At 48.9% G+C, this 14,260-nt stretch overlaps 1 protein-coding gene across 5 annotated transcripts in view; it reads right to left on the bottom strand.

Annotated features, from left to right (window-relative positions):
- Nucleotides 1–14,260, bottom strand: part of WNT5B (Wnt family member 5B) — a 105,251-nt gene that overhangs the window by 12,497 nt on the left and 78,494 nt on the right. Inside the window, exons 1-2 of one of the 5 annotated variants that reach the window (XM_025851993.2) lie at nucleotides 1,066–1,105; nucleotides 146–204 (exon numbers count right to left, since the gene is read on the bottom strand). The exons of 3 other annotated variants lie outside the window; for them this stretch is intronic. Coding sequence is in view for 1 of the 2 variants with exons in the window: in XM_025851992.2 (XP_025707777.1) it covers nucleotides 1,066–1,131 (66 nt within the window). In the remaining variant the exon portion in view is untranslated. Of the gene's footprint in view, nucleotides 1–145; nucleotides 205–1,065; nucleotides 1,195–14,260 lie in introns of those variants that run through there. One more of the 5 variants, XM_025851992.2, reaches the window with a different exon arrangement.

The raw sequence follows: 14,260 nt of genomic DNA on the forward strand, positions 1-14,260 counted from the left end.
TGGGGGGCGGGTAGCACCAAGGATGAGGTGCTGGGGGGCGGCTAATGTCAAGTTCTGCTCCCCCCACGAAGAGATTCAGCCTCTTTCCACCCTCCATCTCCTACTGCTACTCTTCTCCCCAGGGGACTGCTTTTGTGTCTCTTACCCCAAACTGTGGGAACCCTACCCAGGACCAAATTCCAAAGGAAACAATGAGCTGAGAAACTAGGAAAGAGAAATGAAAACAAGTCATTTCCAGAACAGAATGTGCTCCAGGTAGCATCAAGGAAGATGCTGTGGTTGCTGCAGCTCACACCTGCCCTTCTTCCAGAACCTCCAAAGAAGCCAGGGCACCATCCACTCCTCCCTGTACGTCTCACTCCGGTCAGAGCGCTCCTTCCTGGGCTAAGAACAGCTGGTGAGTTGGATTTGCCTGCAGCCAAATAGGAGTCTTCCCTCCCAATCTGTACCCTTCTCACTCCAAGGAAGTTTCCACATCCCAGCTCTTGTTTACCAGGAATAGAGCAGACAGAAGGGCAAGGACTTTGCACTTTCTCAGGGCAGCTTCTCTGAGAAATGCCATGTGCCCCTAAAGCTCCCTTGGGTGAAGTGGTCTCTTCCTAGGTGGCCTCCTCCTCCTCCTCTGCGCTGCGGCCCTCGAGGGGCGGCCAGGAGCGGAGCACTGACGGCAACAGCGAGCTCTTGGTCTGCAACGCCGGCCTCAACGGTCTGCGCTGAGGACGCATCTTCCAGAAGCAACGACCCCTTCCCTTGTAGCTCAAGAGCTTCCCACATCTTTGCCTATGCTTTTTGTAACTCACGCCTGTGCCTGTATCCCCTGAAAGAGCACCCTTCCTCCAGCCCTTGGAAACAAGTGGAAAATCCTTGCTTCTGGATCCTAGAGCAAGTCTATAAAAACACGCCCCCCTCCCACTCACCCCCACCTCGTTTCCCCCTTAGGTTTCATCCAGGGCGTGACCCCACATCTCCAATGAGTCTTCTTCCCAGGACCCCTTAACACCTCCAACTCTACACACGCACACACACACTGGCGCGCGCGCTCCCAGCCGCCCCCACCCATCTCACCGCGCGGCTCCCGCGGCCCTGGGTCTCCAGGCTCTCCGGGAGGGGGCGGCAGGTGCTTCGGGTCATCAGCCTAGGAGATATTTTTGTCCTGGGGCCACCAAGAGAGGAAGATGGCCTGAACAGGATCCAGGGAAACTGGGCTACAGCCTGGTCCCCACCCCCTTTTGGTTTTTCTTCTTGAGGTCTCAGCTGGGGCGGGAGCACCAACAGGCAGGTGTGTGGGGCCGGCAGGGGGCAGATCAAAGAAGAAACTTGCTCTTTCCCCTTTGTCATGCAGAGCCCGCTCGGAAATGATCCGGCCTCTAGCGCCGCCAACTAACAGCTCCCCACACCCTACTTTCCTAACAGACCTCGCCTCCTCTAAAGGATGCCCCCTCCCCCTCTACCTTCTACCCCCCATAAATCCTCCCCGTCCCTCAGGGCAGGAGGTCTGTGAATGCACCGACTGGAACCAAGAGAGATGGAGCAGAGATAGGGCCGGCACCAGAAGCTAATGGCTTTATGGAGGGGAGGGAACCAGGTCCAGAGAGGGGAGGACGAGAGAAGAGCTTCAAAGGATTTCCTTGTGCAAACATCCTCAACTCCACCTACCAGTCCTTCTTGGGGACCGAGGAGTCTGAGCTGCCCCCATTCCCCTGTGGTCCTCCTCCCTCCCCCACAGCTACCCTCCCGCCACCGCGCCTCCCGCCGGCCCCACACATCCTCACACGTTCCTACCGCCCGAGAGCTGAGTTCTGTCTCCCAACGGGTGACACGTCTTATCCCCAGGGATGGCCCCCTCACACCAGCGTCTCTCACTTCTGCCACACCTTTTCGTCAAGCTCCTGTGAAATCTTTCTGGCTCTGCAACTCCTTGGTTCAACCGAGGCCACATTGTGGGGGGGGGGGCACCGTTTCTGAGCCAAGGACAGGAGTCCGTGCCTGCTAACGGTCACTGTGGCTTTGACTTCCCAGCGACAGGCCAGCTAGGGCCAAACTTCCCAAGAGCTGCTAATCCCACCCCTCGGTGCCTCACGAGCATAAACAGAGACAGGGCTCACGGCCCAGCTGTTCCTACCATGCTGTGCTTTCCCTCAAACTGGCCGTGCATTAAAAATATATATATTTTAAAAACTTTCAAAAGAAAAAACAGACTGCCGCACGTGTGGTGACTTCTTTCTCTGCCTTCCAGATGTGTGGCACGCGCAATTGCACGCCATCCCCCCACCACCACCTCCACGACAACCCCTCAGGATGTTCTCTGTCAGGATGTAGGCAGATGTGAGCCACCCTCAGCATGTCACAGAGCCCGACGGCCCAGCTCTCGGCCCTGGCTTACATTCTTGGCTTTCCTGGTGCCGAGCTGGGAGGAGGAAAGTGAAGACTGGTGATTGGTTTCCTCAGCATGGGCAGCATGGAAACACTTCTGGCCTCAGCCCAGCCGAGGTGGAGGGAGGCTGGGTGGAGCCGGATAGTTTGGGCTTTGATGGGTGGGACACATGGAAAGCCCTGTTTGTGCTCACAGGTGAGGTTTACAGCAGGACTCAACCAGGGGAGGCTCTTCTTTGCATAGGAAGAAAGATCTAGTAAATACGGAAAAGACAGGGGAGGGAATTCCTTGTTCTGCCTTTTGTCATAACCACGGATTTCCTCAGAGAACGAAAGCCTCTCCCCTTGCTGGGGGGTGAATGCCACTAGCAAACACAGTGAAACACGGGGGTCTCCAGGGTCTCTGTCCTTTAGTGGGAGAGGGCCAGGGAAGGGGAAGATGCCTCCAGAGGGCCAGAAGGAGCTGGTCAGACCATCTGCTCTGCCCTACTTCTTCAGTCAGTTATTTGTTTATTCATTAAAGTCATTAATCAAAGGTGCACTGGGGGCCTCGTCTGTGCCAGTTACTGCTCTAAGGGCCAGAGACACGGCAGTGAGCAAGTAAACGCCTCCTGGGGTAGGTCCAGTGAATACTGCAAGGAGAAGGAAAGGCGGGACGAGAATCAAGAACGGTAAAGGGTGATAGTGTACATTCTTCGGGGTCATGTAGGGAAAGCCAGACTCTGAAATATCTGCCCAGCCCACCTCTCTTCAAACTGCTGTGGAGATAGGGAGGTGGCTGGGCTGTGACCCCACATCCCGGACCCCACTGTGCCATGTCCCTTACTGAGACAGCGATGCCCGGCTTTACCATCACAACCAAAGGGGTGCATATCTGAAGACAGGGCTCCAGGTCCTCTTGCTTTTTTGGATTCGGTCATCATTTTTCATTCCCTTAAGTAGTTAGCCCAGAGGTAGGAGCCCAAGGAGAAAGACGCGGACAAGCGGGGCTGACCTGTGCTTCCACACACACCTCAGAGCAGTGCCACCATGAAACACAACCCCCCACCCCCCACCCCCACGGCAAGGGCTTTGACAAGGTCATTAGCTGTTCACAAAAGCCACCACTGGGTGCTCAGGACTGACCTCCGCCAGAGCCCAAGAACTCAAGTAAGGTATGAGTCACACATGAAATGGTGTCACATCCCACACCTGCCCCGTTGTCCCAGACAGGCACCCTCACACCTAAAAACCTACCCAGAAATAACCCAACAGCCTTCATGGGAGCCTTTTCCTGGTTGCCACTGGCTAATTCTTTCTGTGTGACCCAAGGAGGAGCTATGGAACGTGTGATTAAAAAATACATCTGCAGTCCACCTGGCTGGCTCAGTCGGTAGAGCACACGACTCCTGATCTTGGGGTTGTGAGTTCGAACTGGGACGTGGGACCTCCTTAAAAAAAAATACCTTTGCAATTTTGTCAGCGTTCCTGACAGACACTCTTAGCAGTCTTTGGGAAGGGAGTGTCTCCCTTTGTGAACTCCGGCCACACTCCCAGTGTCTCCAGTGATTCCATGATTTCTGTGGGGGCAGGTAGGGCAGGAGCAGTCTGATGGAGACTTCTCTCCCCTCTGCCACTTCATTTCCACCACTGTAGAGAAAGATTCTTTTTTTTTTTTTTCTTTTTTTTTTTTTAGTAGGCTCCACACCCTGCATGGAGTCCAACGCGGGGTTTGAACTCACGACCCCGAGATCAAGACTCAGACACTTAACTGACTGAACCACCAAGGTGCCCCAAGAAATATTCTTTACGGATCTCAAAAACACTTGACAAACACCTCCTAAAATGCACTCAGGTTCAGTAATTTCCTTCTCTATTTTCAGGTAAATATACCTGAATACCAGAGCAGTCCTCTGTGGTCTAACCCAATGGCGCCCACACCAGTTTTCCTGAAACACAAATCTTGCATCATAATATTCCCATTTGAAGACTTATAGTGGTTCCCAGCTCTTCAACCATTCTAAACTTCCCAGCCTGGCCCATTTCACATCTCATTCTTCTCCGGAAGTTCCCGCTTTGGGGTCTCTTTTCCAATCTCCCCCTGCTCCTATAACAAGCCCTGCCCCCCCCCCCCTCCCCCAAGCCCCCATTCTGCTCCTCTTCCCAGGGATGCTTTCTCATCTCCAATAATACTTCCAAGTCCATGCTCAAGATTCACCTCCTCCGTAAAATTGTCTTTGATTAATTCCACGCCATGGAAATCTTTCCATTGACTTGGGATTTCCTTAGCACTGTGAAGACACCATTCCATACAGGCTGCCTTGGAACTGTGCATATTTCTTCCAGTAGATGCAAAGTTTCCCGAACGTACAAACTTACCTCCCCTACTTCCTCTGTATGCACCACTGTGCCTAGTATAGTTTTACTAGACAATAGTAAATGGCTCTTGGTTGATAACTGGTGACAATACTTGATACTAGAGGACACTTATTGAGCACCTTGTACATGCACTGAGACAAATATTTTATATCCAGTTTTCTCATTTAAGCTTCGCTAAAATTCTATGTGATCTATGTCGTTATTATCCTCGCTTTGAATATAGGGGAAAAAATCCTTTATGGGGACTCCTGGGTGGCTCAGTCGGTTAAGTATCTGCCTTCAGCTTGGATCAGGGTGCTGGGATCGAGGCCCGCTGGGCTCCCTGCTCAGTGGGGAGTCTGCTTCTCCCTCTCCTTCTGCCCCTCTCCCCAGCTCAGGCTTAGCTCGGGCTCTCTCTCTCAAAAAAATAAATGCAATCTTTAAGAAAAAAAAAAGAGAGAGAGAGAAAATAGAAGGCAGGTTATGGAGGCCAGTCTCATGGAGACAAAGGAGTCCTTTTAGCTTCCATATGGCCCAGCCCACAGAAAAAGCTGCTTCTACTAATGTATCCCTATTTGGGAATCTACTGTTAGCTGCTAATTGAGATTCTGGAGATTCCAGGTCTCAGCTTTGTTTCTGCCTTTTCCTCAAGGATATGAGTAGCAGGCAGCCTCTAAAGCTGTTTATTATAAGATAATCTGAAAAAGTCTAAGACGGTGCTCTTTGCAGTGCTTTGTCTAGCTGTGGGAAACATGAAAAACCTACTCTGAAAGGCAGGACACACGAAGTGCCTGAAGAGTCCAAGGGATGCTTCATAGTCAGGATGTGGGAATGGAGTAGGACCTTGAAGAATGTGCAGGCTTTAAGTAGGAGAAAAGGGGAAGAAGGATTTCCCATAAAGATGGGGTTTGGTCAGACAGAAAATTTCAAGGTGCTTTGGGAAAGGTAGGAGAGAGATTGCAATAAAGAAGGACTTCAATAATTTCCAATGTCCTCAGATTCATTCTTGTTCATTAAATTTATGGAGTCCCTCTGAACCCCGATACTGAATTCCCATCGAGCATTCAGCCATCTGTCGCCCAGGTAAACTTGCGTGATCTGCAGTAACGGGACCTGAAATGGTGGCTGGGTAAATCTTCCCAGAGAGCTGAGTACAGGAGTTGAGATACTGATTGATCACACTCTCCCTCACAATCTTGCTTGTTCTTTGTCCTCCAAGTCTCTTCCTGGATCCAGGCCTAAAATCTTGCTGCTCATCTTGACTCCTCCCTCTCCTTTACCCTCCACGCCCAACCAATTGTCAAGTCCTCTTGACTGGGCCTCCGTAGTATTTACAAAGCATATTCCCCAACCTCTGCTCCCGCGGCCCCACCCCGAGCTACAAGAGCCTGAGAATGGCCTCCTTTGCCTCCGACAATTTGTAAGTGTCTTTTGTCTAATTCTTATCTTTGGAATGATTGAATGAATTCCTTCCACGCTCAGTTCTCTGATTTCCAAGGTAATAGCCAGCTACCAGGTTGCTCAAAGTACCGTCCCCAGACTCACAGTATCAGTATGGCTTGGAAGCTGATTAGATATACAAATTCTCGAGCCCCACCCAGACCTGCTGAATCTGAACTCTGCAGATGGTGCCGAGCAATCTGTTTACACAAGCCTTCCAGGTGCTTCTGGTGCACACCCGAATCTGAGAACCTCTGCCATAAAGCAGCTGATAGGAATAAATGCGCTAAATCTTTCAGGGAACATGTATCTATGTTAATGGCAAATTTCTACCTGTCAGTGCCTTAAACCAGTGGCTCCTTACCTGGGGGCCCCCAAACCAAAGAACATATGCAAGCCAAGCACTGTCTCTGGAAGGAATACATATGTGTACCTACTTCCACTGTGATGATCTCCATGTACGTAGACCCTTATAATTAATAAAACCCTAATCCATTTGGAAGTGTTACTGATGATTGTGGTGGTGGTGGTTGCACAACCCCAGGAATAGATTAAAAACCACTGAATTGTACACTTTATTTATTTTTTAAGATTTTTTTTTAAATTCATTAGAGAGAGAGAGCACAAGCAGGAGAGAGGCAGAGGCAGAGGGAGAAGCAGACTCCCTGCTGAGCAGGGAGCCCGACATGGGGCTCGATCTCAGGACCTGGAGATCATGACCTGAGCAGAAGGCAGATGCTCAACCATCTGAGCCACCCAGGCACCCCAGAACTGTACACTTTAAACAGGCGAATTGTATGGTATTGGAGTTATAGCTCAACAAAGCTGTTACTTTTTTTTTTTTTAAGTGTTCCTGATAATGCAGCAATTCCATTTTCCTGGAGACGTCTGCCCACGTGCACACCAGGATGCATGTCAAGAATAGCAGTGCTATTAAAAGTCTTAAACTGGAGGGGCTTCTGGGTGGCTCAGTTGGTTAGTTGTCTGACTCTTGGTTTCGGCTCGGGTCATGATCTCAGGGTCGTGGGATCGAGCCCCATGTGGGGCTCAGCGCAGAGTCTGCCCCTCCCTCTCCCTCTGTTCGTCCCTCTGCTCTTTCTCTCTCATAAATAAATACAATCTTAAAAAAAAAAAAAAGATTCTCTCTCCCTCTCCCTCTCCTCCCCTCTGCCCGGCTTGCATACTCACACCCTCTCTCTCTCTAAAAAAAAAAAAAAAAAAAAAAAAAGAGCCTCAAACTAGAAACAACACACATATCCATCAACAATGGATGGACCAGTTAATTGTGATATATTAATGCAATGAAATATTAGGCAGTGATGAAAGTGAATGAAGTACAGTTACACGCAACAACACGCGTGCATCTTACAAACATGACGTTGAGAAGAAGCAAGTCACAAAAGAATATATAAACTATGAATCCATAGGGATCCATACACAGTACATGGGGAAAGCAGGGAAACAATGACTGTGACCATCAGGAGAGTGGTTTCCTCAGGGGTGGAAAGGGGACTGTGACGAGGATAGGACATAAGAGAATTAATTTGTGGAGTGCCAGCAATGTTCTATTTCCCAACCTCAGTAATGGGTACGTGGCGGTCCCCTTTATAACAATGTATTAAGTTGTGTATATATGCTCTATGCATTGTTCTACATATGTTATATCACACAACAAAAAAACACTTTTTAAAAGATTTTATTTATTTACTTGACAGAGAGAGAGAGAGAGCACAAGCGGGGAAGCAGGGAGAGGGAGAAGCAGGCTTCCCGCTGAGCAAGGAGCCCGATGCGGGGCTCGATCCCAGGACCCCAGGATCATGACCTGAGCCGAAGGCAGACGCCCAAACGACTGAGCCACCCAGATGCTCCCCAAAAAATTTTTTTTAAAAAAGATTTTATTTATTTACTTGAGAGAGAGAGCACAAGCTGGGGGAAGGAGAGGGTGAGGGAGAAGCAGACGCCCTACTGAGCAGGGAGCTGAAAGGAGGGAGCAGGGAGGATGCTGGGATCATGACCTGAGCCGAAGGCAGACGCTTAACCCGCTGAGCCACGCAGGCGCCCCTCAAAAAACATTTTAAAATGAGGACAAGTCCGCACATCTGGCTGGCTCAGTCAGCAGAGCACATGACTTGATTTCAGGGTCGTGAGTTCAAGCCCCACGTTGGGCCTAGAGCTTTTTTTTTTTTTAAATAAATGAATAAATAAAATGAGAGAAAGTCTCATTAACACCCAGTGGTTTGAGAGGATCTTCATATATTTCCTCAGTGGAAAGTACAACTGTAGTCTCGGGGGCACGTGACCTTCTGTGGGGAGGAGCTTAAAAAAGGGTCCTCATACTCAAAAAGAAACCTATGCCTTAAATGCAGATTGAAAAACTTAGGCACAGAGACAACCACTTGGGATAACTATTTGAGGGCGGGCGGGTGGGCTTGCTGGGGAGGGAGGGTGGTCAGCGCAAACCACACGGGTACCATTCGTGGAGTGCAAGGTCTGCATTGGCTATACACGTAGGACCAGCTGCCGTGACCACGCCAGGGGCCAGCTCAGCATTTTGTTTCCTCTCTTCTCACTCCAGGAAACGAGGATCTGACCAAAACCGCCTTCTGGCAAAACCACCCCTGCCGGCCGCAAACCCCCCTCCTTTTTTTTTTCCCCAATTTTTACCATTTAGTCCTACAGCTAGTTGTTTTCTTAGATGGATTTTTTTGTATACTTTTCTCCCTTAAAAAATATTTTTAAAGTAGTGACCAAAGATGAATGCAATTATGTACCCAAGACTTGATCAGAAAATCCCGTAACCTCTTGAAAGAATCCCCAGATGCTCATCTTTCTTCGCAGCTCAATTAACATAGCCTTTCCCTGCCAGCCTTAATTATTTCTCCCAAGGGCCTCTCTGTCTCTAGGTCTCTCTAGCTGTTCCTTCTAAGCTTTTCTCAATGAATCCTCTCAGCCCTAAGGCAGAGCATTCTTTTGTGTGATCTACTTTCCCGATGGTTGGTGGAAATAAAATTAAAGGTTTTTTTGGAGCAGGTATTCCCAGCTAGAATATTACTCATCTCCCATATAGTGTCTTTTCTCTTTGTTTCTCTCATTTGCAGGAGAAATAATACTCTGGGGATGGGGGTGGGGGCGAAGGGATTAGAAGGGGTAAGAGCAGTGAGATTTTAATCTGGCCCCTCAAGAAAAACGCAAAACTGCCCTTCTTCGACAAACTGTTTACCATTCACGATGAAAAACTTCTCACAATCTGGGAAGTATGGGAGCAAAATGGACATAATCACAGCACAGGGTGACAGGCACACAGAAATAGATCCTGATGCCTCCACACTAAAATCTAGTTCTTGGTGTTTCAGAGAAAAGCGATTCCCAGGTCTCCAGCTCCTAGTGCCTGGAGAAGTGTGAAAGTGGCCACTCACACCTGGCCAGAATAAACCCACACACCAGGCAGAGCAAATCCCTGAGACTCCAGGCCCTGCACAGTTCCCAAAAGTGGTACATCCCAGCTGACCCCTCCTTGTCTGTCACACTTGAGGGGGGAAAAAAGCAGTCCCCCCCAGAAGTCTTATTCTTTTATTTTTTTAAAGATTTATTTATTTATTTATTTGAGAGTGCCAGAGAGAGAGAGAGCATGAGGGAGGGGGGCAGAAGGAGAAGCAGGCTTCTCCTTCCTGAGCAGAGTGCCCGATGAGGGGCTTGATCCCAGGACCCTGAGATCATGACTCAAGCTGAAGGCAGACATTTAACCCACTGAGCCACCCAGGTGCCCCGGAAGTCTCATTCCATGCAGAAGGTAAGAAAGGAATTTTTCCTTCTCCTAAATCCTGATAAATTAATTTCAAAAGATGCTCTAGCCAAGAAAACGGAGAGGTATGGCCACCGACCAGTGTGGTATAGGAAATTGTTTTAGAAGCATGCAGCCGTGGTTTTGGACTTTGTTTCAAGAGAGTTGAGGAGTTGACGGGAAAGCGGTCTCATCTTTCTCCAAGTAACCTTATTTCCACTGAGTCTGGTTCTATGGGAAAAAATATTTTCCTGGGAAACTGCCACCTACTTCTGCAAATTCCCTGGCTTGGATAGGGTGAATGAAGCAAAGAAATGGAATTCTGGATCCCCATTCTGGGCAGGGGGATGACCTCTCTCTGTCACGGGCTAATTAGAATAAAAATGTATCTTGTGCGATCAAGGAAATGTGTTCCTGTTTTTGCCAACTGAAGCATATTGTAAAAAGACCTGGGGAAATCTTTTTTTTTTTAAGATTTTATTTATTTATTTGACAGAGAGAGACACAGCGAGAGAAGGAACACAAGCAGGGGGAGTGGGAGAGGGAGAAGCAGGCTTTCCGAGGAGCAGGGAGCCCAATGCAGGGCTCCATCCCAGGACCCTGGGACCATGACCTGAGCCGAAGGCAGATGCTTAACAACTGAGCCACCCAGGCCCCCTGGGGAAATCTTACTATTTTAAAAAAGCAGGCTCACCAACTGGCAGACAACGAAATAAATCTCTTTGGTTAACAGAATGATTTAAAATTTTTGGATTAGGAATGTCTTGGTGAGTGGGAGAGGGGTGCACAGGCTCCCTAATTCCACCAAATCCCACTGTTCTCCATTGCATTTCTCCTGGCTGCTTCACACATTCATTTTGCTTGTCAGGTGCCCAAAGGCTTTTAAGTATGCCACTGTTATTTAAAGGAACCATAATATGTGTATTATATATGTTACATATACACTAGCCATTTTACTATATGAATAATCACTCTGAACTACTTATAAATCTGGATTTGCACATACGGAATTTTCTCAACACAGTTATGCTAACTCTTCTTTTTTTTCTAAACAATTCTGTCATTCCATCCCAGGAACTCAGTTTGGGTGAGAATTTATTGCCTCCCCTTTTCTAGTCTTCTTGCTGTCTTGGAATCTTACTGAAGCTGCCAACCTTAGGCTTCAAACATTGGCAATTTCCACTTGGAAAAACAGGATGGTTGTTTGGTTTTTATCAACAAGTGGGAGGTGAATGTTGCCGTGGAAAGAGTAGCAGAAACAGCCGCTCTGGACCCAGAGGCCTCGAGTGGTGGGTGCAGCGACCGTCCCCCAGCTGTCTCCCAGCTGTCCCCCAGCAGGGACAAGGGCAGAGGAAAAGTCTGGCTGGCTGGGCTCCAGCGGCAGTGTGGGAAAGGACAGACTGCCAGCGAACCCCCCCCACAGCCGACTGCTCATGCAGAAATGACACTTGGCTTTTTATGTGGGGGGAAACCAGTCCCTCTAAGTTACGTTACTCTCCCGAGCTGTTGCCCCTATGTTTCAAGCTGACCCTTAGATGGGGCTATGGAAGAGCTCCTAAATCCTCATGGGGAAGAAGTGCCAAGCAGCTTTCTAATGAAAAGCATCAACAGAAAGCGTTCGGGGCCTCCCTTCCTTCCTCGCGGGTGAGAAGCCAAGCTGGCCGCCTTGCTCGTCTCCCCCCAGGGCTAAGACCCCCATCACCACGGGGCTCACTGCCAGCCGGCTTCAGACCTGGTCTGTGGGTCTCACAGGTTCTGATTTGGGGAATTCAATACAATTGAACTCTGGCTGCTTCAGGAAAAAGCAAGATCACCAAATTCAGGCAGGCCGGGGCACGTTAAAGGGGCTTCTGGTTCACCGCTGAGATTCTTTCCTTGCTTTGATGGCTCTGCTGGGCCTCCTTCACAGAGCTCCAGCCCTCTTGCGCAGTTGCTCCCGTGGCTACCTGCTCGCTTCCCCGGTGAAGGCTGCAGTGATGGAGGCCAGGCTCGTGGTCTGCGCTGCCTCAGCGAGGGGCTCTGTGCAAAATGAAGACAACAAACAAACAAGCCCTGGCAAGCACCTAGCATTTGGCAGCCATTCGATGAATGTCAAATGTTCATCATTGAAGGGCACCTGGGTGGCTCAGTCATTAGGCGTCTGCCTTCGGCTCAGGTCATGATCCCGGCATCCTGGTATCAAGTCCCGCATTGGGCTCCTTGCTCAGTGGGGAGCCTGCTTCTCCCTCTGCCCCGACCCCGCTTATTCTCTCTTAAATAAATAAATAAATAAATAAAATCTTTAAAAATGTTCATCATTTAACAAATATCTGTCTGGGCCTATTGAGCACCTAGCACTATATGGGAGATTATAATAAAGTAATAAGATGTTACTCTCCCAGGAACTCGGTATCACTGCCCTGTCCTGTATGATACCTACTGGTCACATGAAAATGCCAGAAAGTAATATAAATGGAATTCTTTCTGTGACTCCAGTTCGAATCAATAAATAATATTGAGCATCTACTAGGTCTTACTCAAAGAGTAAGAGAAATTCTTATAGTCTTATAGGGGTGAGGCAAACATGCACAAGATTACAATATTTAGCAGAGTGACATGCTATAATGGAGGTACCAACTGCTTTCTGATTGTTATCCTTTAAATCCAAGTCCTAAGATAGCGTAATTAATTCCAAAGGAGGACATGCTTCATTATAGAGTGGTATTTGAACTTGTCCCTAAAAGGACAGGCAGAATTCCCACAAGTGGAGATGGGAGAGTGAGACCCTCCCACTGGGCAAAAGTGCAGAGGCCTGCAAACACAGGACACATTCTGAGAATAAGAACATCACACAACAATATCATGCCTCAAATCCAACTATAAAAAACAGAGAGGGGCACCTGGGTGGCTCAGGCGGTTGAGCGTCCGACTGTTGATCTCAACTCAGGTCTTAATCTCAGGGTCATGGGTTTGGGCCCCGAGTTGGGCTCTGCCCTGGGAGTGGAGCTTACTTAAAAATAAATTAAAAAATAGGGGCACCTGGGTGGCTCAGTTGGTTAAGTGTCTGCCTTCTGCTCAGGTCATGATCTCAGGGTCCTGGGATCGAGCCCCGCATCAGGCTCCCTGCTCAGCAGACAGCCTGCTTCTCCCTCTGCCACTGCCCCTACCCCCTCCTAGTCTCATGCGTGCGCTCTCTCTCTCAAATAAATAAATAAATCTAAATAAATAAATAAATAAATTATAAATACATAAAAACAGACGGGTGCCTGGGTGGTTCAGTGGGTTGGGCGTCAGACTCTTGGTTTCGGCTCAGGTGGTGATCTCATGGGTCGTGTGACTGGGCCCTGCACTGGTCTCCCTGCTCCACGGGGAGGTCTCCTTGAAGATTCTCTCCCTCTGTCCCTCTCCCACTTGTGCTCGTGAGCACATGCTCTTTCTCTCTCAAAGAAATAAATGACTCTTTTTTTTTTTTTAAAGATTTTATTTATTTATTTGACAGAGAGAGAGAGACAGTGAGAGAGAGAACACAAGCAGGGGGAGTGGGAGAGGGAGAAGCAGGCTTCCCGCAGAGCAGGGAGCCCGATGCAGGGATCGATCCCAGGGCCCTGGGATCATGACCCGAGCCGAAGGCAGCCGCTTAATGACTGAGCCACCCAGGCGCCCCGAAATAAATGACTCTTTAAAGAATAAAATAAAAACAGAGAGAGAACCAAAGCCAAAATTCAAAGTGAAACAAGTCATCAATTGTTGGTGAAGCAGGACCTTCATACTGGGACTTGCCCATGGAAGACCTGAGTCCCCACGCAAGAGTGTGGGCTTCATTCTGTAATCTGTAGAAACTATCCAAAGCATTTAAAACCTATTTTATTTAAAGATTTTATTTATTTATTCATGAGAGACACAGAGAGAGAGAGAGAGAGAGAGAGAGGCAGAGGGAGAAGCAGGCTCCCAAGGAGCAGGGAGCCTGATGCGGGACTCTATCCCAGGACCCTGGGATCATGACCTGAGCCGAAGGCAGACGCTTAACCATCTGAGCTACCCAGGTGCCCACTATCCAAAGCATTTAAATAGGAGAGAGGCATCATTGGATCTGTATTTGGGAAAACTGCTGATAGTTTGCCAGCAATCATGATTGATGGAGTATAGAGAGTCAGAGTCTAGGGGCCAGGAGCCCAGCTGGGAGGACTAATCCAGCAGAAACACGATAAGGGGCAGAAAAAGAGCACTGTCAGCCTGAGTGGAAGGAGGGGGAGGAGGTGTGTTCTGTGCATTATGCAGCCATGAGAATGACAAATGTTAGTGATGGGAACCAACCATCAGCATGGGCCCTCAGATCACTCGCTTTTGATC

The sequence above is a fragment of the Callorhinus ursinus genome, unplaced genomic scaffold (assembly GCF_003265705.2).
Source record: "Callorhinus ursinus isolate GAN/ISIS: 27379988/994484 unplaced genomic scaffold, GSC_fseal_2.0 scaffold74, whole genome shotgun sequence".
Classification (NCBI taxonomy): domain Eukaryota; kingdom Metazoa; phylum Chordata; class Mammalia; order Carnivora; family Otariidae; genus Callorhinus; species Callorhinus ursinus.